At 47.3% G+C, this 23,835-nt stretch overlaps 1 protein-coding gene and 1 non-coding gene across 3 annotated transcripts in view; one reads left to right on the plus strand and one right to left on the minus strand.

Moving 5' to 3' along the window:
• Window positions 1-7,514: 7,514 nt before the first annotated feature.
• Window positions 7,515-7,736, minus strand: LOC141569290 (small nucleolar RNA U3). The gene has a single exon (XR_012492797.1). It is a non-coding gene; the product is annotated as a small nucleolar RNA U3 (small nucleolar RNA).
• Window positions 7,737-12,012: 4,276 nt separating this feature from the next.
• MLXIP (MLX interacting protein) overlaps window positions 12,013-23,835 on the plus strand; it is a 53,290-nt gene continuing 41,467 nt past the window's right edge. Inside the window, exon 1 of one of the 2 annotated variants that reach the window (XM_019734048.2) lies at window positions 12,013-12,668. In XM_019734048.2, the coding sequence (XP_019589607.2) occupies window positions 12,256-12,668 (413 nt within the window). In that variant the 5' untranslated portion in view covers window positions 12,013-12,255. The remainder of the gene's footprint in view (window positions 12,669-23,835) is intronic. The other variant, XM_019734047.2, reaches the window with a different exon arrangement.

Consider the following 23,835-nt stretch of genomic DNA (forward strand, 5'->3'; position numbering starts at 1 on the left):
CTGGGCTGGGGGAGCAGACACAGAAAGCTCTGGCCCAGGTCTGAGTCTGAACCAAGTCAACAAGTGTCATGGAAATCGGTGGTCTGTCTGAGGCGAGACTGCAACCCCTAAAGGCCAAGTCTACCCACCACACATCTAGGTGAGGAACGCATATTTTCCTCCCGAGGCTGCTAGGTTGCCTTTGCCAATTGCATTCCCTTCTTTTTCCAGTAGGGGTCGCCCTTGCCTACTCCCAGTCCCAAGGGTGGCCATGTAGCTCAGGTCCCGCCCTCTGGCGACAGCAATGAGTTCAGGGGTGATCACATGACCTGGTGGCCCAATGAGAGTCCGCCCTGGGATTTTTGCAGGAACTGCTGGGAAAGCGTGCTACTAGAGTGTTTGCTGGAATTGTGAAATGGAGCTGCTGGAGCCACCTTGCTCCAAGGTGGAGAGAAGCCTGCCTGAGAATGAAGCCAACACAGGAGAGAGTTGAAAGATGGTGAGTGTGAGCTTCCAGAGAGCAGCATTTAAGCACTTAGGCCCAGTAAGCCCTGAAACCAGCCCTCCTGAACTTTTCAACTTTTGGGCCAATAAATGCCCTTTATAGTTTAGGTCAATTTTTACTGGGCCTTTCCCTTGTGAGCTCCCAGCTCTCTATTCAAGGGCTTGGAGTGTCTCCTGGACAAATCCAGGAGAGGTGGTTGCTGAGATGGTAGCTCTGACTCCTAACTGAGTGTCTCTCTTCCCCTCCAAACTGTTCCCCTTTCAATGCTCCCATGTGACAAGGACTTGGAAGTTTCACAGCTGATGACAAGGAAGTAAACAGGATATCATGGACCCATTTTGGACTTCTGGAGCAGCCTCTTCTATAATCCTCAGAGCTCCAGCACTTTAGAGCTGTGGGATCTCAGGTAACTGTTTTAACCTCTGTGGGCCCCAGTTTCCTCATCTGGAAAATGGGGAGAATAATAGTGCCTAGTTGGGTTCTTGTGAGGATTCAATGAATGAACCCATGTAAAGTGCTTGGGATGAGCCCTGGCACATAGTCTCTCAATCAATGGTAGCTGCTATTGTTATTACTATTATAATTATCACCCTCAAGCATGTCTAGACTCCAAAAGTCCAGCTCTTAGAAAATGAGACACAGAGAAAGGCAAGAACCGCTCACCCGCAGCTTCCCTGGGCTCGTCCTCTGAGTTTCACCTTGCTCTCTGAAGACTCACCTCTTCCCCAGATGATTGACACGAGTTATCCAGCCAGCGGGTCCCAGGTGATCCAAGCCCGAGCCACGCGTGGGGGATGAGTAGGAGCCCACCAGGAAACAGGCAGAAGGGGAAGCATTCTGGCTGAGGGAAGGGCGTGAGCAAAGATGGAGGTTTGAGGACACGTCCTCATCGCAGGCAGTGGCCACTCAGGAAAGCCGGCCGGAGCAGGGAGCTCGGGCCCTGGGTCTCAAAGGGACAGCCCACTGGGGACGCATTTTTCCAGTCTCTCTCTTTCCCATTGTTGTCCTGCCACAGGCTCTTGGAAAGGCCTCTCAGAGACAAGGATCAAGATGTGGTGGCAGGTCTGTGGGTCCTGTCTCCCTCTGGGATACCCCTAGACACTGGTACCCATGGCTGTCCTTGGTGACTTGGGGATAATGTCTTTCTCTCTTCAGACTTTGGCAGGAATAACATCTGCCCTTATCTCCTTCAGGGATCCCTCAGTTTGAGCTCCCTTGACCTCCTTGCAACACCTAAATGGTGGTTTAGAGCAGGGACCTGCCTCCCCATTATACAGATAGGAAAATCGAGGCAGGGAAGTGACCGAACAGGGTCCTGCAGGCAGGCACTCAGTGAAGGAGGCTTTGGAGCACTGCCTGCCACTCGTCTCCATAAATAAAGTATTATGGGAATACAGCCATGCTTACTCATTTACATATTGTTCGAGATACAACAGCAGAGTTGAGTAGTTGCTACAGACACTGTATGGCTTGCGAAGTTGAAAATATTTATCATTTGGCCCTCTACAGAAAAAGCTGGCCAACCCTTGCACTTGATCACACTTTCCTGTTGAAACACTGCGTAGTTGAAAAATAATAATTACCTACTATGTGCCAAGGCACAAAGCAAGACTTTTCTGAATTTGTTCTCCACATATAAGGGTGTACTGTGCTTCCTCAAAAATAAGACCTAGCCGGACAATCAGTTCTAATGCATCTTTTGGAGCAAAAATTAATATAAAACTATAAGACCCGGTCTTATGTTATAGTAAAATAAGACCAGGTCTTATATAAATTTTTGCTCCAAAAGATGCATTAGAACTGATGGTCCAGCTAGGTCTTATTTTCAGGGAAACAAGGTAGCTCAGTGAGTTCCCCCACACTGAATACACCTGCCTAACCAGCACTGAGATCAAGAAACAGCAAATTATTAGCCCCCAGACGTCTCCCTCCTGTGCCTTCCAGTCCCTGCCCTCGACCTCTCTTTGCACAGGTGAATTTTGCCTGTTTTTGGACTTTATATTCATGGACTTGTACAGTATGTGCTCTTTTGTGTCTGGCTCCTTTCACTCAATGTGACGTTGGTGACATTCATCTATATTGTTTCATGCCATTGGAGGCCATTCATTGTCATTGCTGGAGAATCTTCCATGGGGTGAGGACATGACAACGTCCGTACTTACCCATCCTCCAGCTGCTGGGTGTCGGGTCTGCTTCCAGTTTCTATGGAGTAGTATGAATATGCAAGATGTTAGAACTCCATCACCTCATTTCACCTATGCTTCAACCCTGAGAGGGGGATCAATTTGTAGCCCCATCTTAAAATGTGAAGATTGAAGTTCAGAGACAACGGTGCCCGCAAGGTGACACGGCAGGCAGGCAGGGGAGGCCCTCGGTGCACGTGTGCTTGCTGACCTGGCGCTCTGGCGTCCTTGTTAGATTCTGACTTGAAATCCCACTGTGATTACAGGCTGTATGATCGCATTTATGTGACATTTCTGGAAAAAGTAAAACTATGGAGACAGAAGGTAGAGCCTGGGTTGTCTTGGGCTGGGAACAAGGACTGAATGCATAGATGTGGGAGGAAATGCTTGTGAATTGTACACTTAAAGTGGGTGAATTTCATGGGATGTACATTATACCTCTATAAAGCTCAAAAAAAAAAAAAAAATCCCAAACCCACATGCCTGTATTTCTTCACTACCACTCCCCATGTGCCTCAATTTCCCTTCAAAGGCTGTTCAGCCATGAAAGTCTGCCAGCTCCCACCACGGTTAGATGTTCCCCAGCAGCGTGACCCCTCCCTGCAGAGGTGTCTGTCAGAGGGTCTCCCTGGCCAGAGGTGACACCTGAAGCAATCGGGATCCTGTTGGCTTCCCTGTGTCCGACCTGCCATGTGGCCAGGGCGGCACAGCCACGCGCTGCGGATGCTCCAGCCGCAAACTGTTTCTCCTAGTAGGTCCCCAGAGATAGCCGCTGCCTTTCAGTTTCTGCACTTGTTTATTTTCAAAGGGACGTTGCCAGACCGCTAGGCCACCCCTGCCCTTTCACGGTTTGTTTTATGTAAGAGATTTCAGGAAGAGAGAGAGGAGGAGGTAAAGCGACCTGAAACCAATTCTTCTGCCAGCAAAGAACTGCAACAGGCCCCAGCTGTTAGGTTTGAGGAAGGTGAGGGGCCAGGATGTCCCCTTGTGGGCCCTCAGCCCCCAGAACAGCAGGGTGTCATGACAGTGATAACAAACATTGCAAATAGTCAACAATTCATGCTGGAACCATTGGATATCCCTGTGCAAAATGAATGACCCTCAGCCTGTATCTTGCACCTAATAGCAAAATTCACTCAACATGGATGGGCCAAACGTAGCTAAAAATTCTAGAGGATAGCAGGAGAAAGTCTTTGTGACCATGGGTTAGGCAAAGCACTTTTAGACATCAATGCATTAACTATAAAAGAAAAAAACTGACAAATTGGACTGCATCAAAATCCCAAGCTTCTGCTCTGCTAAAGGCGCTGTTAAGAGAATGAAGAGACAAGCCACGAATGCGCAGATGAGTCCTGCAAAACATGTGTCTGATAAAGGACTGGTGTCTAGAATATAAAAAGAACTCTCAAAACTCAATAGTAAGGAAGTTAACACCCCCGCCCTCCAAGAAAAACTAGCAAAATATTTGCATAGACACTTCATCAAAGAAAATATACAGGAAGCAAATAAGCATATGAAAAGTTCAGCATCATTAGCTGTTAGGGAAACACAAACTGAAATCACAAGGATATGTCACTACACTCGCATGACAACAGAGCATACGAAGTGCTGGTGAGGACGCAGAGCGACTAGAAAACTACATGCTGGTGGGAAGGGAAAATGGGACAGCCATTGAGAAAAGAGTTTGGCAGGTCCTTATGAAGTTAAACATAAACTTACCGTACAACCTGGCAAATCCCACTCCTAGGTATTTATCTAGGAGAAATCAAAATGTACAGAAGCCTGTATGTAAATGTTTACAGTGGCCTCATTCGTAATCACCCAAAACTGGAAACAACTGAAATGGCCTTGAACTGGTGAATGAAGCGACAAACTGTGGTACCTTCATAAAATAAAATCTTACTCAGAAATAAGAAGAAATAAACTCCAGATACATGCAATAATAGAGAAGAATCTCGGATGCGTTATGCTAAGTGAAAAGAAGCCAGGCTCAAGGCTTCTACTTCCCAAATGATTCCATTTATATGACATTCTGGAAAGGGCAAAACAATAGGGAGAAGAAGCGATTTAAAAAAAAGTTCAGTGGCTGCCGGGGGACGGGAGTGGAGAGAGGGGTTGACAGCAAAAGGGACAGGGAATTGTGTGCGTGCGTTGGAACTATTCCGTATCATGATTGAGGTGGGATTACGTGACTGTATATGTTTGTCAAAACTTGTGGAACTGCACACTAAAAAGAGAGAACGTTCCTGTATGTAATTTATACCCCGATAAAACAAAACAGAAATAATAATAGCCAACATAGCACCGCATATTACGTGCCAGGCACTGTTTGAAGTACTTCACATATATTAACTCCCTCAGTCCTCACAACAGCCCTAAGAAGGAGGTTAATTATCCCCAGATTGTGAAAATTTTGTCCCCAGAACCCTTTCACCTTCTTCGGTTCCCAACCGCCTGGGTCTGATTCCCGGTGCCCCCTTCCTTCTGTAACCCTCACCTCTCCTATGGCTCACCACTCAGGGGCACAGCTAATAATGTGGCTGCACAGGGATTTCAAACTCAGGTAATGTAAATAAGCAAAACACGTGGGGACAATAGGGCGTGGTGGGGACTGTGGAAAGCTGAAGAGCACATGCTGTGTCTACAAAGGATAGCTGCTCCGTAGCTCCACCTGCTGCCATGTGGAACCAGTAAGGGCCCAGTGTTCTTCTGATAGTTCAAGAAAATCCTAACGTTCTCGTGTTTACATGAAATGTCATGATTTTAAAAATGTTAGCAACTAAGTCAATTAAAAAAAACCTGTTTAGATATTGGTTTTTACTATTGTAAAGGCATGGTCACCCCTATCTTTTTCTCAAAAATCACCGCCAAAGTACAGGAAAATGAGAAGCAGAAGCAGAAAATTGGTATTTAGTGAAATTAAGCAACATCTGTAGCCCCAAACCGCAGTATATGAAAAAGGAAAGGAGGATGGAGGGAGAACAGACCCAAGTGGTACAGAAGTAGATCCCACCGAACAGACCAGTGGTCCCCGGAATCCTAGAAAATCTCAGGAATAGGAGGCATTAGGGACTGCAAAAAGCAAAGGATTAAAAAGCAGGGATTGAAAAAAAATCCCAATAAACTTTTTTTTTCTTTTTCTTTAAAGCAGGGATCGGTTGAAAGGTCTGCATATGAAAGAGACCTCCAGGTAAACACCCCCAATGCTGCACAATCTTGATTGACTGCCCCACTCTCTCTTCCGCTGGAGACAAGAGATTTAGTGTCTGGAGAAATTAAATCAGGGAGGCTTGCGAAATCAGACAGTAGGCACAGAGGAGTGCAGGGAGTGGGGTGCCAGAGGCTGCAAGAACGGGTGGCAATTTAGTGGCAATGGACAGAACGAACGGCACGACTGTAGACCCTTCCTTGGCCTTGCTCCAGAGATTCAGTAGCCAGGCTTAACACTCCCAGAAGGCAACTGGAGGTCATCTGTGCAATCTGAACCACCCAGAGAAAAGACCTCCAGGTTCAGAGTTAGGAGTCTCCAACCTTAAAGCTGCCTGGCCCCAGACGGACTCACAAGTTGATGAGCTACGTTCCTGCCATACACACTGATGCTGTGTCATCCTACTGGGCATCAGGCTTTGGAGGAAAACTTCCCACCTAAAGAGAGAGTTCAAAGCAAACTAATGGAGGAGAGAAGGAGAAGGCGGAGAGAAAGAAATGTAAACAATGCGGGGAGCAAAAGATAACTTCAAATAAACTCAAAATAATATTGTTGCATTGATGGGACAATACTGCATCCTTGAAATAAGAAAACGATGCCTCTACATGAAGCAGTAACACTCAGAAAGTGAGAAAGACTTCTAAGAAAAAAAATTTAAGTGTGACATGAACTTTTCGTAAAATTTCCCTAAAACTAAGTCAAAGAGAGACAAATCAGAATTTATAATACAATTAGAGAGTTGATTCAGCAAGTTCAACATCTAATGGAAGTTCCAGAGACAAGAAAAAAATGAAAGGGAGAAAACAATCATTTGAAGAATATAACAAAATATCCCTCCCTCACCTGACGACATGAACCTCCAGGTTAAATGCTCACAAAAGTGCCTAACCTCATGAAGTTTAAGAGGACCCACACCAAAGCACATAATAATGAAATTCAGAACAGCAAGGATAGAAGATTCTAAACACTCCCAGAGAGAAAAACAGGTCACGGAAAAAGGGTCCAGTATAAGAATGACATTGGATGTCTCAAACGTAACATCAAGAAGCTCCAACAGGGTGGCTGGTTAGCTCAGTTGGTTAGAGCGAGGTGCTAATAACACCAAGGTTGCTGGTTCGATGTCTGTGAAAATTATGTTGAGAGGTATTTAACAAAGCTATTGGATGGTGTGGAAAGACTTAAACCATAGTTTCAAAGAAAGCTAAGCAAATGGGAAAATAGTGAGGCAATTGTTAACTCCAGGAAAAACAAAAATTTGGACAATAAAGGAAAATAAATCATAGTGCACAACTTGGCTGAAGAACACACACTATTTTGCGGTCAAAAGTCATAAAAACATTGAATATAAATTTAACAAAATATGACTTAACTATATTGGTAGAATGGGGGAGGAAAGAGGTGCATAATAAAGTAAAATCATTCATCTGAAATTGATGATTCTAGAATATATGAGTATTTTTTTAATGTGGAGATAAATACTGGAAGTAATAACTGAAAAATTTGAAGGTGACTACCTTTAGGGAAGAGGTGGATATGACTGAACAACCAGTTCTGGACAGGCAGTAAACAGCATGGGTGAGTGGGCCAGATAGGGGACTACTGTTTTTTTGTGTGTTTTTTTTTAAATCTAATACACGAAACCACTCAGCCTGCGTTCTCTCCCTCTCACTCTTCCAAAGGAAGAGAAGAAGAGAAGAACGATCATCAATGGCTAATGACAGTTGCAAACACAACACCAAGAGCCGGCTTCACGCTCAGGAGAGAACACTGCAACTCTTCCTCGTGGTTTCGGGTGCTCTACACGATCAGAGAAACTTCTCTAGTAACGAACTATAGAAATGACCCCTGAAAGTATAGTCTTGGGGACTACTGTTTTTAATGATAAGCCTTCTAACATGATTTGATTTTTTAAAAAACTGTATATTTTATAAAAGTCTTTAAAATCATAATTTTTAAAATTCAATTTTAAGTTTTAGTTTAGTTTTGTTTTGTTTTTAAAGATTTTTATTGGGGAAGGGGAACAGGACTTGTTTGGGGAACAGTGTGCACATACTTCCAGGACTTCTTTCCAAGTCAAGTTGTTGTCCTTCCAATCTTAGTTGTGGAGGGTGCCGTTCAGCTTCAAGTTGTTGTTCTTTCAGTCTTAGTTGTGGAGGGCGCAGCTCAGCTCCAGGTCCAGTTGCCATTGCTAGTTGCAGGGGGCGCTGCCCACCATCCATCCCTTGCGGGACTTGAGGAATTGAACTGGCAACCTTGTGGTTGAGAGCCCACTGGCCCATGTGGGAATCGAACCGGCAGCCTTCAGAGTTAGGAGCATGGAGCTCTAACCGCCTGAGCCACTGGGCTGGCCCTTAAGTTTTAGTTTTTGCTTTACACTGTTTCTTGTGTCCTATATCTTTCTCTTACTTGAATTTTTGTTTTACGGGAGAACAATTTCTAGTAATTCTTTCAAATATGGCCTACGGATGAAAAGGCCATTTAACCTTTTATCTTACAAGATTTATTGAGGTATAATTTATATATAGTGAAATTCACCCTTTCCAGGTATACATTTCTCTGAGTTTTGAGAAGTTTACACAGTCCTGTAACCACCACCCTAAGTAGTTCCCTCGTTCCTTTCCTGGCAACCACTGATCTGCTTTCTGTCCCTATCATTTTGCTTTTTCCAGATGTCATAAAAGATCATATATTGGAATCAAACAACATATGATCTTTTAAGTCTGGCTTCTTTTACTTATCGTAATGTTTTGAGAGTCCTCTGTGGTATTGCATGCATGGGAACCTTTGAAATCCAAAGGAATAGTTGTCACCAGTCATCAGTGCTGGTCACCAACTATTTCTGGCTGTCTGTTTTCCCGTCATATTATCAGATTATTGTACTTCCTGGCTCCCTTGAGGTTGGGTGTGGCCATGTGATCGGTTCTGGCCAATGAGTTGTGAGTACATTTCACTTCTGGGCCAGACCATGTGATTGACAATGCAAGGGTCTAGTGAGCTCTCTCTTCTGCCTGCCACAGTGATGGGCAAACATTTGCCATGGTGGCTGCTCTGTCAGCATGAATCTTGAAGTGACTACAATCAGCAGAGCCCACTGCCAACCTGTGATGGACAGTTAGCCAATAGATAGGTTATTTGAACCAGAAGCACAGGATTGTGGGTTTAAGCCATTGAGATCTGGGCGGGATTCAGCACAGCCTATACTGAAGCATATCGAACCAAGGCTTGTATTTTCAGCACTGGGAAATTTTCTTTTATTGCTTTCATTTTTTCTTTTCTCCACTTTTCCTCTCTGTCTCTCTCTGTCTCTCTGTCTCTCTCTCTGTTTGTCTCTCTCTCTCTCTCTCACACACACACACACACTTTCCTCTTTCTTTCTAGAACTATTAGGCAGGTGTTGGAACTTTTGGGTGTATCTTCCATGTCACTTAACTTCCTTTTGTCCTTTTGGCAGTTTTCTGGGAGAAATTGTCAGATTAATCTTTTAGCTTACTATTGTGTTTTCCAACCATATTCATTTTGATATTCAACTGAGCTTTTTTTTTTTAACTCATAATTTTGTATTTCTATTTATTTTCCAAGACCTTTATTTGCTTCTTTTCCATAATGGGTTGCTGCTTAACGCATGCAGAATCTTCCATATTCTTTCTAGGGCTATTAATTATTTTAATTCTTCTGTTTGTTCTGTTAACTTTTTCTCTTGTTGGTTCTCAGGTAGCTTTCTTCCAGAGCACTGGCTTTCCTTAATTTTTTGCTGGTCTTTAATAGTTTGTATTTAGGAATTCTTATTTGCCCAATTGCTGATTTGATTACCATGGAGTGATTACAATGCTTCTGATTTTTGGAGAGGAGATGGCTGGCTGTGTTCTTATGGTTTGTTGGGTATGGGAGCTCTTTGTCCTTCATGAGAGTTGTCGGCTCCCTGGCGCACTGCCCTGCGTGTCCTTCTGTGCACTTGCAGTCACTGCCCACTACTCAGTAGGAAGGGAGGTGGGGGCCATCGGCCTAGATCCTTTGCAAGCATCTCCACAATTCCCTGAACCTCCTTCTTGCTGTTGATTGTGAGCTTGGAGCACTCTCCACATCTCACTCTTGGTGGTCCTCTGCTTCCTTCATTTTTAACTGTGATTTTCCTCAAGTCTTATTTCTTCTCTGATACAACCTTTAGGAACTTATAGTGAGGATTAAACAAAGCGTGTTTGTGCACTGAACATGGCCCACAGATTGCTAGTTTTTAACATTAGCCTTAAGAGGCCATCTCCTTCTAGGAAATTGATATTTATTTTGTTTTTGAATTAAAAAAAGTGTACATCCTCCCTCATGAATGTCATTTGTGTTGAGAAACCAAACAGAAATAAAGAGTAAACTCCAAAAAAAAGTATACTAGTAATAATTGTTTCTTTTGGAAATTAGAAAATATAAACATAAAGAAGAAAATAAAAATCACTCCACCCAGAGATAACCAGATAGCAAAAGTTAACATTATGGTGCACTTTCTGACATACACACATAAATATGTGAATTTACTTAGTTTTGAAATTGTTATCAAACTACTGATAACTTTTTAAAAGTCATTTTTTCCATCCAACAATATATCATGGACTTCTTTCCATATCAATTAATATACATTTGCATTATTTAATATGTAGTGTTCTGTTATATTTGGGGCTATAATATATCAACAAATTCCCTCTTGTTAGAAATTATATTGTTTCTGTTCACTCTTTATAAATAATGCTACAATCATCCTTGTACACATGTCCTTAGGATAAAACTCTAGAAGTGGAATTGCTGTGTCAAATGTAGTTGGGCATTTAAGAGTTTACCAAGAAGAAAATTTTTCAGATAAAGGAAGGCGACTCAAAGGGCGGACTTTCAGATATTTGCAACATGAGTTCAGAATGGTGGTTTGGGGAAAGGCAGATCTCAAACTCACACTGGAAGCTGCCAGTCCCTTGTGACCTACCCCTCCTTGGAGACATCCAGGAAAGGAGTTAGTGCAGCCAATTTGGTGAGCCTTTGTCCCTTCCATTCCCAACACCCTACCCTTTAGGAGGAGGGTGGGGCTGGGCAATCAGCTTCCACCCAAATCTGGAAGCAAAACTGACTTCAAAGCAGTGCACGGCAGCCACTGTGGAGGACTTGGTGGCCCTGCTGGTGCTAGGATGAGTGCTCAGGGACCAAGGTGGCCTCACTGGCCCTCTTGATGACCTGCCACTCCCACCCTCCCCACACCGTCCCCCATCCCAGGCTGGCTTTGAGTCGCTGAAACCTTGACAGGTTTCTAGAAATGTTAACTATTAGGTTGAATCACATGAAACAGCTTTTTCTGTTTGAGTATTGGCTTTATTCTGTCCGTCTGGTCTGGTTGGTTCAATTCTTTCACTCCCTAGTACGTTTATTTAGCGCTTATTCTGTGCTAGGTGCTGTGTTAAGTAAGCATTTTATAGTCATGTTTTAAACTGTCACAACTTTCTGAGGCATAGGAATTTTTGTTCCCCACTTGACAGGAAACAAAACTATGGCTCAGAATTTCCCCTTTTGGAATTGTTTGCCCTCCAAACTTAAGAACTTAGTAAGAATGACAGTATTTTCAGTTGTAGTTAAAGGTGCTGGTGGCTCTGCCACCTACTAACTGTGATGCCTCAGGAAAGTGCCTTAACTTGGCAGAACCAGTTTCCATCTCTGTGGATGTAAGGTCTCAGTGAGAAGAGTTCTTGATCTTGTTTTCCCGTTAGAAAAATCCCTTTGGTATTCAACGACTCAGTCTTCTCATCAATAAAATGGGGACAACCACCATAGCGCCCAGCCACCTCAGGGATGAGCTGTTAGGACCCAGTTCCGGGCCCTGCAGGAGAAGCCGGGCTTGGGAGGAGGAAGGAGCCCCACCCCCACTCACCACGTGGAGGGCCCGCCTCGCCCCGCCCGTTGCCGGGCTGTAGGGAGATTCCCCGGAGCGCCAGGCGGGGTCAGCACGGCCTCCTCGGTCAACGCCTCTTCTAGGCCACCACACTGGCGAGTGGCACAACCTGGCCACCGCGTCCCACTGCACCCCGGCTACCCGGAGGGCAGGGGGAGGCTAGGGGCGGGGCTTGGAGGCGTGGCCTCCGGCTCCCCCTTGTTTTTTTCTTTTTGTCCGCCTAGACGCGGAAAGGCTCCCCTGCGCCTTTAAGAGGCCGAGGCGGGCCGCCGATTGGCCGAGAGGAGCCGGTGTCGTCACTCCGGGGCCGGCGCCCAGGCGCCCCCGTCAGCCTGCGCCGTCCCCCTCCCGCCCCGCCGCGCGCTCGCGGGCAGTCCCCGCGCGGGCCGGGCCGGCGTCCCCTCACCCTCGCTCGCCCGCGTCGCGCCGGGCCCCCGGGGGATGCCCCCGGCGGGGTCTCCCCATGGCCGCCGACGTCTTCATGTGCTCCCCGCGCCGGCCCAGCGGCCGGGACCGCCCGGCGCTGCTCAAGCCCCCGGTGCCTGAGGACGACGACGATTCCGACACGGATGAGCCGTCCCCACCGCCCGCCTCCGGAGCGTCCACCCCGGCCCGGGCCCACGCGAGCGCCGCGCCGCCGCCGTCCCGGGCCGGGCCGGGCCGCGAAGAGCCTCCGCGCCGCCAGCAGATCATTCACAGCGGCCACTTCATGGTGTCGTCGCCGCACCGCGAGCACCCGCCCAAGAAGGGCTACGATTTCGACACCGTCAACAAGCAGACGTGCCAGACCTACAGCTTCGGCAAGACCAGCTCCTGCCACCTGTCCATCGACGCCTCGCTCACCAAGCTCTTCGAGTGCATGACCCTGGCCTACAGGTAGGGACCCGGCGACCCCCGGGCGGCGCCACCTGCCCAGCCGCACGCCCTTCTTTGACAGAACGAGGGTTGTGGGGCTCGGTCGCCTGGGGACCCCTTGACTTAACGCATCCCCTTTGGGTCTTTCCCCCTTTGGGAGGGTTTATGGGTCCGGGGTCCGCAACGGGAGCGAGAGGGGCTGGGGTCCTGGTCTCTGCCCTTGTCAGCGGTGCTGAGGCTCTTCCGGCTTCACGGTCCCTATCCAGGCCTTCGCCTTCAGTGTCCCGAGGCCACCGGTTTTGGACAAGAAAAGGTGTAAATACTGGCAGCACCTTGTGTCACTGGACTCCAGCCACCGTTTCCCCCAAACACTTTGTGTTTCCAGCAATATCGAGTCATGGTTAAGACGACCTGTCCGGGGAGGGGGGGCTTAAGCGCTGGTCCCAGCCTTGAATGGCTGTGTAAAATCTCTGTTGGAGCCTGTTTCCTCCTTTATAAAGAGGGGATGACGGTCGTACCTGCCTCCGTTGGCTGTTGGGGGGATGGAAGCAGATACCATGCTTATTTCGGTGTCTGGCTCCTAGTTAGATGCTCCGTAAATGTTAGCTGCTTGTCCCAGCAGAGGGAGGCTAGGTCTCCTCACATCCCCTTTATTGGGAAGCCCTCCCCCAACTTGGGAGGGGCCCTGGGGGCCTCGTAGGAAGACTTTTGGAGCCACAGCTGTTGGAGGTGCAGGCTGTCCTCCTGGCAAGTTGGAGGCTTCTCTGGCCCTGAAACATTATATGGAGATGTGAGTGCTCAGGGCACGCATCCCAGACACCATCCTGACCTGCGGATGGCTCTGGGTGGGGGTCTCTTTTTAGGTCACAGAAAGGCCTGGCCCTCACAGGGTAAAACACCTTTCCACTCCCTTCCTCAATGCGTGTGTTAGGTATTCGCTTCAGGTAGCCTGTGCTTCAGCAACGGAAAGCTCATGATAGGATCTCTGCTGAGGGGAGGTCATTGCTTCAGTAACTGGACTGGCTGGTGCTGTCTTAGGTCCACTCTGCAGGCAGCACAGGAAACGTTTCCTGGGAGATTCCAGAAACATTGTAAAGAAGCATAGGAACCCCTCCCTACCCCGTATTTTTTTTTTTTTTTTTTTGAGAGCTATGAACCCAGAATAAGTCCAAGTTAAAACATTACACATTTACCTGAAGTTGAAACACTGGATACACACTCTGGGTGGCATTTTCCTCCTTTGGAATAAATGATTAGTCAACTTGTTCCTTTGTTATGTTCCTGAAATGCTCCCCCCAGCCCCCCACCCGACCCATTTCCTCTCTTGAAGGTTTCCCTGATGGTTTGTTTGCCACTTGGCTGCAGGAGGTTACCCATGGCACTCCCCCCACCCTCTTAGTGGTGCGCTGGGCAGTTCTGCTCTGCTTCTCTGGTCTTGCCAGTCTGAGCTGGCATTGAGCCTGTGAAGATGTTCTGTTTTTTTTGTTTGTTTTTTTTCAAACAAATGGTATTGCGATTCCAGCCCTCCGCCTTCTTTCAGCCCTGCTTACTCCATCTCAAATTTTGAGCACTTCCATGGGAATCAAACCCAACCAGATTGTAGCATGTGTTCCAGTGTGAGAGAGCCCTTTCACGCAAAAGTAGAGGTGAAAGACAGGAATGTGTTTTATTAAGAGAACTTAATCCTGTTCTTTATTTTAATATAAACTTCTCCATGTAAGGGAGAGAATGGATGACTGAGGAGCAGGAGGCCTGGGCTAGAAAGCTCTCACCTATGCTCTGCTACGGAAAAATAAGCTCCTCTCCTCTTTGCGCTCTGTTTGGATAACCTAAAAGGCTTATTATTGGATAACCTAAAAGGCGTCTTATTAAATAACACCAAGGAATTTTAGTAATGGCATTCCCCCCCCCCCACTGTTTTCAGAACTGTTTTGGCATTGGCCATTGCTCAATTAACTTTCTTGATTGCAAAATGCACCCTTCCTTTGGTTGGAGACTTACCCTGCTGTTCAACACCTCCGGGCTGGCTCCTGCTTTCCTGCTGCTGCCCATGCAGAAGTCCTGCCACTGCTGGTCCCCAGTGGGTATCTGCTGAGTAATTTCTCGTGAAGATGCTGTTTGTCTCTGTGTGTGAGGCCGGTTCGGACGGCCCTCAGGTTGAGTCGGCAGTGCGGACCTTTGGTACAGCTAGACAGAGGAATGACTCCAAAACCAGTGGCCTGGGCTGTCGCCTCTGACACGGAAAGCAGCACGAGAACAGAAGGGAGTTTCTGACCTGAGCTGTCCTGTCATGACCACTAGCTGGCTTTCAGAGAAGTAGGGTCGAGACAGGGGAGAGCGAGGGAAGGAGACTTCATCTCTGAGGTGGGCTGACTTCCCTGTCAGTGGGGTCTGCGCCTTCACCTCTGTTTCCAGGTTTTCTCCTCCTCGGCCCCAGAGGAAAGCGAGCTGGGCCTCCTCGTATGTGTGGCTTTCTGGCCTGGGTGCTTTCTAACTTCAGCTTCCTGTCTGTCCCCTGGCCTCTTCATTCTAGCTGCCTAACTGTCCCTGGCACCCTCTGTGCTAATTTTTTGTTTTTTGGTTTGGTTTCCTGTTAACTGCTGCCTCCCAGCTGTTTCCAGATGAGGTTCAACAGTTCTTTGGGGGAGGAACTAAGTGCAGGGGAAGTTGTGGTTATTTTTTCCTCAGTCCTGCAAAGTGGTCTAGGGATTCTGAATATGATCTGTTCCTAAACATGCAAAGGCTTGGACTCCTGGAGGGTCTTTGGCAAGACTGACTTGGGCTGGGAAATAGGGTGTTTGAGGAGTAGGGACTATGTGAGTGCCCAGTGGCCCACCTGGGGAAGGAACGGTGCTGATGGGATTCCTGCCAGCTTCCTGCCGCGGCCTCCAAACCCATGTCCTTCCCACTCGGGGACGCCAAATAGCCCTATTGCGGAACGTCTTGATTTGGTCCTGCTACACGTGCTCAGTGAGTGGGACGTTTTGGAGGGGAAGAAATTGCCTTTCCCCAAGGCAAAATTTAGATGACAGAAGCCTGCCTTTTCTAAACCTTTCTGTCTGCCACAGTAAAATAGGGAGGATAAAACTTCCCTGCAGGGTGAATATGGGGATTAACTAAGATCATGTCTGTGGATGAGTCTAGTACCTGGCAAGTAAGAGGCAAGAGGAGGTTTAACAGGCGGAATCCAGCTCTGTGTCCTCATTCAGCTGACGTTTATTAGGAGCCTAAGTTTCTCGTCTGTAAACCAAAGGAAATCACGGATCTATCTGACTGGGATCTTTTAGTGTGTCTTTGAAATGTCTGCTTGACAAACACTAAATAGACGCATTCTTGGCGGGCCCATGCTTTCTGAGGCTGCACAATGGAGTTATGTACCCTACAACACAGTTCATGGTTCTTGCCCTCTTAGCATTTTAAGGAATGCCACACATGTAAATCACTCACACAGATTCTGGACACATCTGTATCTAGCTTTCTGTGGTTAGTTTTGGTTTCACTTCTCTACCTTTTTATTAGGGAGCCTTGGTGTGTGTGTGTGTGTCAGGGGGTGAGAGATGGTCTTTTTATGTATTTAGAGATAAGCGGTAGCTTTCTGCACCATGGGTTTCTGCTGAAGTGGAGATTTGAAGAGACCTTTTAATTCGGACTTGTGAGATCGCCTTAGGATACAAGTTTCTAAGACTCTGGCCTTGTATATGTGGCCACATAGTAACCCTCTGTTCCAGACCCAAGGCAGGAGTCTGCCAGCCTAAAGAAATTGCAGGGATTAAAGTGTCAGAGTGCTGTGCCTTCCAAACTTGAAGTTTTCAGTCAAGGAACTTTCTAATGCCAGGCGTGGTAACTAGTTGTAAATGAAAACCATTCACACAAATGACTAAATTAGTTTTACTTTTCCACATGCTAAAGACAAGCAGTTTTTCTTGTACTTTCTTTAGTCTTTGATCATTATATCGTGTGCTGTTGAAAACATGCCCTGACATGGGAGTGACGGCTACAGAGATGAGAAAGACAGGCTCTGTCCTCGAGGAGCTTACAAACCTGGGGTGGGGGACAGATAAACAGACGATTGTAAAACAGTTAGCAAGGGCTGTGATAAAAGACGTGAATCAGGTCTATGCAGTACGGAGGAAAAGTGCCGAAACCAGATTGAGTGTGTGTGTTTACATAACCGGTATCCGTGTGGGCATTTCCCCCTCACATCAGGGTTTAATATGTACGCTCTCTTCCCCATGTGAACTGTCAAAAGTGATGAATCACATCCCCTAGAAGGAAGCCCCGGTGTTCCTTTTACCTATCTTCTCCCCTTTAGGAGTTCCAGGACCAAATTTCCTATTTATGTAGAGGCCGATTGGCTAATTGCCATTCTGATGGAAGGGCTAAGAAGGGTGAAGAAATTTGGGAGAGCCTGGGAAAAGAGGTTAGAGGAGACGGTGGCGACAGTTTATTTGCTAGGGTCGGAGAAGAGAAGAGAATAGATGCAAAGCCACACTAACTGAGCCACTACTATGCCCTAGATTCTCTATGAATCTTAAACACTTCTCACAGTAACCCCCAGGTAGGTTCTGGTAGAGTTCTTATTTTTCACATTAAAAAAAAAAACGAAAACCCGAGCTTAAAAGTTAATTTGCACTGTTACCGAGAGGTTTGGCAACTTGTCCAAGGAGGTGTCTGAAGCTGAAAAGTTGCCTCCCTTATCTGCTCACGAAAGCCTGTAGTTTTGTTAGAGAAGAGATGAAAGTGCCAGTTCCCCTCCCAATGTAACGCATGGGCGTGGGGAGTCCAGGATGGGAAATGAATGCCTTTAGGCTGCTCCGTGCCGTTCCAGGGCTGCCCTTCCCACTGGTGAAATCCTGCTCTTCCTTTGCGACTCAGCCCGGTTGCCCTAGTAAACCTTCCCCAAGGGAGGGAACCAAGGTCCTCTGTAAATCCACGACCCTACTGATTCGGCCGCGTGTCATTACAGAGACCTGACCTACCAGGATTCCTGCTGTCTTCACCTTTGATTTTCCCACAGAGCCCAGCATTGTCTGGCTCATAACTGGGTGATTAAGAAATATGTATATGGAATTGAAAAGGGAAGCTCTGGCAGCTGGGCTTGCCTCTGGCGAACGTTATCTTCAGCTGTGCAGAGACAAACAACCTCTGTGGATCAGTGCTGTAGGGGGATATTGGTGTGCGGTGGGACGACAGGCTAGGTGCCTTTGCTCGGTGGCGTTTGTATTGTGGTCAGGTGGCCTGGTGTGCTAGGCAGATTAATGCCCCCCACCCCAAGATGTCCCCGCCCTAACCCCCAGAACCTGTGAGTATGTTAGGTTACATAGCAGAGAGGGATTAAGTTTGTTGATTAGCTGCCTTTAAAATGGGGAGATTATTTTGGGTTGTCTGGGTGGGGCCAATGTAATCTCAAGGGTCCCTAAAAGTAGAATTGGAAATCAAACGTGAGAACCAGCGGGAAGACTTGGCCTGATGTTGCTGCTTTAAAGTTGGAGGAAGGAGCCACGAGCTGCGGAGTGCGGGCCGCCTCTGGAAGCTGGAAAAGGCCAGGAACAGATTCTCCCTTAGAGCTTCAGAAGGAACCCAGCCCTGCTGACAGCGTCATGGTAGCCAGCGAGACCCATTTCAGGCTTCTGTCCTCCAGGGCTGTAAGATAATACATCTGTGTTGTTCTCAGCCATTGGTGGCCATTTGTTATAGCAGCAGAAGGAAATGAACAGACGGGGTTCCAACGTTTTTGAGGTAATGTTTTTAAGCATATAACCCAGGTATAAAAACGTCTTCCTTATCTCGTTGTCCACCACAGGAAGCATAGCAGCCCACTCCGGAGTTACGCCAAGTCCTGCCGAGTGTATCAGGCGCCAGTTCAGGGGACCTTGTGACAGGAGGGCCCTCGTTATAAAAGGAAAAGTCTGTAAAGTGGGTCTTATCCTAGAGTAGGAAAGTTAATTTTCCTTATTTTTAAGGATTCATATAATGGCTGATGACAGATTCAGCTGTGCTCCCATTCCCCGGAATTGAATGACCTTGGGTACAATATAAGACATGCAGTCCAGACAGCAAATACCTGGCTTAGCTGGGCTTTTCCCTCGTTTGTTGGAATTCTGTCTGCAGTTAGAATTCTGTGTTGTGGTCAGAGTTCTTGTGGCCGCGTGGCTCCGGGACCCTCTAGCCCATGTCATGCGGGTTTATTGCAAGCGTCAGGGACGTGCTGATCATCTCACGCTATGTCCAGGGCTCCCGGGATTGCCCGACTTCAGTGGAGGCTGCAGCCGGGGTCCGGGCAGCTCTGGGTCCTCGGCGGGAGGAGTTGGCCCTTCCTTACTGATACACCGCCCATAGGTGACTGGGCGCCTCTCTCGGGCTCTGCCTCTTTGTGGTCTTACGTCTCCTGCTGCCGGCGGGCTCTCACTTGCTGTCCTGCTCTTCTCTGCTTCGGAGCTTCTGCACTGGCCTGGCTTGTGTTTCACGTACAGACCTTGCTTAGCGCTTCCTGTTACTCTCAGTGCCCCTTGCCAGTGGTCTCATTCAGTTACCCCACGGCCTCGCATTCAGATGTCTAAGAGGGAGCCTAGCTGGCCCCTCCTCTCTGAGCAGAACCTCGGCAGCCATGAACGTGTGTCTGGCCATGGTCTTTGGGCGGGCTGCTGTTGGCACAGTGCTCGTTCCTTCCAGAAATATTAATCAGGCCTCTGTTGTGTGCCAGACACTGCTCTAACCCCTGGGGATACAGTGGCAAACGGGATGGATGCGTCATCCCCCCTCACGGCACTTATATTCTAGGAGGGGAATCAGTAAGCAAATTAGATTTATATTGTTCATGCATCAAAGAACACTAAGCAAGAGGGAAGATGGCACGTGACGGGGGGTGGGGGTGGGCAGGGAAGTCCTCTGAGGAGGTGACATTTCAGGTTAAACGGAAACCTGAGTGGATGGTCATTCCCGGCCATGAAAGAGCCCAAGGCAGAGGCCTAAGGCGGATGAACTTGGCACAGTCCAGGGCTGGACAGAAGGCCAGCAAAGCATGGCTACAATGTTGAGGGCAGGGGAGAGTGGAGAAAGCCTGAGGAGGGCAGGGCCCTGGTCGGCCATGGGGCCACGTTAGGAGACTACGCTCATTGCCCTGGGGAAGACGGCTGGTTAAGGCTGCTCGGTGGAGCCTCATCGATAGGAGGCCGAGAGCGGAAGATGGTGACCCCTTGACGAGGATGGTCGCGGGAGGTGATGAGAAGTGGGTGGTTCAGGGGGGTTTTGAACGTGCTGATGGATTGGACATGCGGGGTGAAAAAGGAAAAGGAACTAAGGATGGCTGAGGTACTGGCCTGAGCCCTGGGCCCGTTGCTGAAATGAGGAAGCTGAGAAGACGATTGCGCTGAGGACCCCGCTGGGTGCATTAAGCTTGGCTGCTCTGGGTGCCCTGTCAGCAGAGTGGGGGGTGGGCCAGCTTCCTCAGAAGGGGCTGCGGGGGGGGGGGGGCGTCCGTGTCGGGGGCACCTCTGCGGCCCCGGGAGGTCCTCACTGTCGCCAGAGCAATTCTCCACTTAGCTCTGTCCTTCCTGCCTCCCTAACCTGTTTGCCTCCTGAGGGGCCAATGGGGGAGGGAGGTTGGAGTGCGGAGCTGGCATTTGGAATGTACTGTTGTGTCTGGTGACATATATTCTATCATATATCCCGAGTGATATTTTTACTCAGTGGGGGCTGGTTATGGTGGAGAAATACTGCCTGGTCTCGTATGGCCTCAGGAAACTTCTCCAAATCAAGCCTTCTTGGTGAATTTGGGGTTGGACCGCGCCATCAGAAAAATCTTCTAGAAGGAGGCAGTGTGGAAGGAGTTATAGCTCCAGAAGGGTGTCCGAGATCTGGAAAAATAATTCCAGAAACAGAGTTCCTTGTTAGCTTTTGAACCTCAGAAGTGAACATAAAGAAACCAACTGAGTAACAGGGAAGAGTAAAGCCAAGGGGAGGTAAGAGCTCGTGCCGGGCCCACAGAACCAGGCTGTGGGAGAAGCAGAGGTTTAGGCGCGTTGGGTGTCCCCGAGACCGGAAGCTCCGGGGCCTGGGCAGCGGTCACTGCGGAGGAATATTCCCTGGGTGGGAGAACTCAGTTACCATGCGTCGGTCTGTGGCTCTCAGGAGGGGAAGACAGCGGCTTTCTGTCAGTCACTGGGAGACACGCGGCCATCATCACAAAAAGCAGTTTCTTGTGTCGAAAGTAGGGGGATTAACTTTGTTTCCATATATTTACCCAATATTCTAGCTTGAAAAAAAAACAACAGCCTAAAGAACCGCTCCCTCCATATGCTCACGTGATAACTGGCCCATTGGCAAGTGGACGGCCTGCTCTTAGGGGACCGGCCCAGATAGCTTGATACTGAGCTTTGCAGAAAGTTAATTTATAAATCCCTTTCTTTATTAAAATGAGACACTTGACATGAATTCTTAAAACAGTCTATGATTATATTAGTTTGCTGGGGTTTTTTAAATATTTTATTCGGGAAGGGGAACAGTGTGTACGTCCAGGACTTTTTGTTTTCCTCCAAGTCAAGTTGTTGTCCTTTCAGTCTTAGTCATGGAGGGCGCAGCTCAGCTCCAGGTTCAGTTGCCGTTGCTAGTTGCCCCAGGGGGCGCAGCCCACCATCCTTGTGGTTGAGAGCCCACTGGCCCATGTGGGAATCGAACTGGCAGCCTTTGGAGTTAGGAGCATGGAGCTCTAACCGCCTGAGCCACCCGGCCGGCTGGCCCTAGTTTGCTGTTTTAAACAACTATTTTCTAGTTGAGTAGCAGGGTCTTTTAAATTGCCTCCTTTGTTCTTTAAATTATTAAACAGGTCTTTCTTCTGCTGTGGCGCAGGACTCTTTCATCCTCTTGCACGGACAAGTTGTTGTTTAGCAACTTTATTGAGGTATAATTTACATACTATCAAATGCACTCGTTTTAAGTGTGCAGTTCGTTGAGTTTTTACTTGTGCAATCAGTGATCACAATCCAGTTTTAGAACTGATTCCCTCGCCCCACTGAGATCCCTCAGGCCTTTAACCGTTTAACCACGATTCTGCTTTCTGTGTCTATGGATTTGCCTTTTCTAGACATCTGATAGAAATGGGACATACTATATGTGGCCTTTTATGTCTGGCTTTTTTCACTTAGCGTCATGTTTTCAGGGTTCACCCACGTTGTAGTACATATCAGTATTTATTCCTCTTTATTGCTGAATAGTATTCCATTGGATTTAGTCTACCACGTTTTGTTTATTCATTCATTTACAGACATGTTTCTGAGGGAGTTCTCTTACAGATTCAGACAGGGACTTCCTTACAAGGTGAGAGCAGGAAACGGCAGAGAATCTGGTGGGAAGATCATTGGATTGGATGACACAGGACAGTTGTGCTTTTTGTATAGTTAAGGCCACCATGACTTAGAGGGGCTAAGTGATACGCTGTCAGATCAGTGGATTGACAGTGTATCACTTAGCCTCTCTCAGTCATGGTGGCCTTAACTATAAAGAAAAGCAAGAGGGACAGCGGTAGGGAGGGGGTTTGACTAGAATTGTGGTTACCAACCTTATTTTTCTTTTATGGACCCTATGTTTTTAAGAAATATTGGCTTAGAAACAAATTGCTTTAAGCAGTAAGAAAGGAGAAACTGTTGGTATGTGCACCAATAAGGATCTCAGGGGTCTCTAAATACTTTCGGAGAACTGCTTAAAAATATCAGATGGATCAAAGAATTTGTGATAAAGTAAATACACCGAAGCGTTAATTGTAGCATCCAGGGGTGGGTACATGGGTGTTCACTGTACAATTCATTCAACTTCTCTGTGTTTGAAACTTTTCATAATGTTAGAAACATGAGGAAGATTGTATTTATTTACAGAATGACCATTGTGGGTTTATCATGGGCAAATAAATGCTTTTAAAAATATTGACAATAACTTTTGGAAAGAAGTACCGGTGCATGTAAAACCCTCGATGAACCTTGACAGCTTCATGCTGAGTGAAAGAAGCTACACACAAGGGACCACCTGTTACCCACTGATACGAAACGCCCAGAATAGGCAAACCCGCAAAACAGAGAGTAGAGTGGTGGTTGCCGGGGGAGGGAAGACTGCAAACTGGTGGTCGTGGGGTGTGTGGCTTTTTTGAGGGAGTGATGAAAATGTCCTAAAATTAGAGAACGGTGGTGGTTGCACAGCTCTGTGAATATACTAAAACCAATGTACACTTTAAAGGGTGAGTTTCATGGTGTGTAAATTATGCCTCAGTAAAGCTGTCATTTAAAAAAATATGCAAGGCAGTTCCGGTTTTCAACATTTTCTTTAGGGAAGCTGACTTGGGAAGCCCTGGACCACTTGATCTTAAAGGTCTTACATAGGTCAGTGTCCAGAAGTTCCATGTTTCTCTATCTTCCATCTCTTCTGTGTACAGTAAATGAGAGTGGTTGGGAAGGTGACCTGCTCTGAGCGTTTCCCTAGATTAAAATCAGCTCAGGAATTGGCCTGATTTGCCCCTGGGTTGCCAAATCGCCTCTATAAGGTTGTCCTCTTAAGACTTCCTTTTTTTCTCTTAACATTGTCTGTCAGGGTCACAAACAAATGCCCACAAGGACCAGGAAATAAAGTGGGTCATCTGTAAGGTTAAGAGGACCTTTGCGATCTTTCATTTTCTACCTTTTGATAAAGGCATGGTTGCAGGGAAACGTTTCTTTGGTATGAAAACCATACGAGCGTACACTGAAATGGACATGGTCTCAGTGACGGGAGGGCAGTTTGGCAGTGGTGGGGTCTGTGGTGAACGAGAGGGACACCTGCTCCTGGTGGATAGTTGGTTGCTCTGAGTGATGAGGAACTGGGGCAGTTATTTAAACAATCTTGTCTTGGGAGGTGGAGGAGGGTTGATGCTCCATTTTGTGAAATTCTTGGACCACAGGTTACTCTTAACTTTCCCTTCCATTTCTGTTACCCCTTCACTTACTTCACCACGCTTCACTGGAATGGGGCTGTTACAGTAGGGTGATTCTGGGGTGAAGGAAAGGGATAATAATTAGATTTAACTCCAGACAGTTGACTTGGTTATAGTTGAAACAAAATTACAACTTTGTTAGACTGAGGAGGCCTCTCTCTTGGCTCTTGTTTCAAGTTTCTAACCTACACATTTGACCTTGCATTGCAGACCTCTATCTGCTTCCCCAGTGTG

Source organism: Rhinolophus sinicus, linkage group LG16 (assembly GCF_036562045.2).
Source record: "Rhinolophus sinicus isolate RSC01 linkage group LG16, ASM3656204v1, whole genome shotgun sequence".
Lineage (NCBI taxonomy): Eukaryota > Metazoa > Chordata > Mammalia > Chiroptera > Rhinolophidae > Rhinolophus > Rhinolophus sinicus.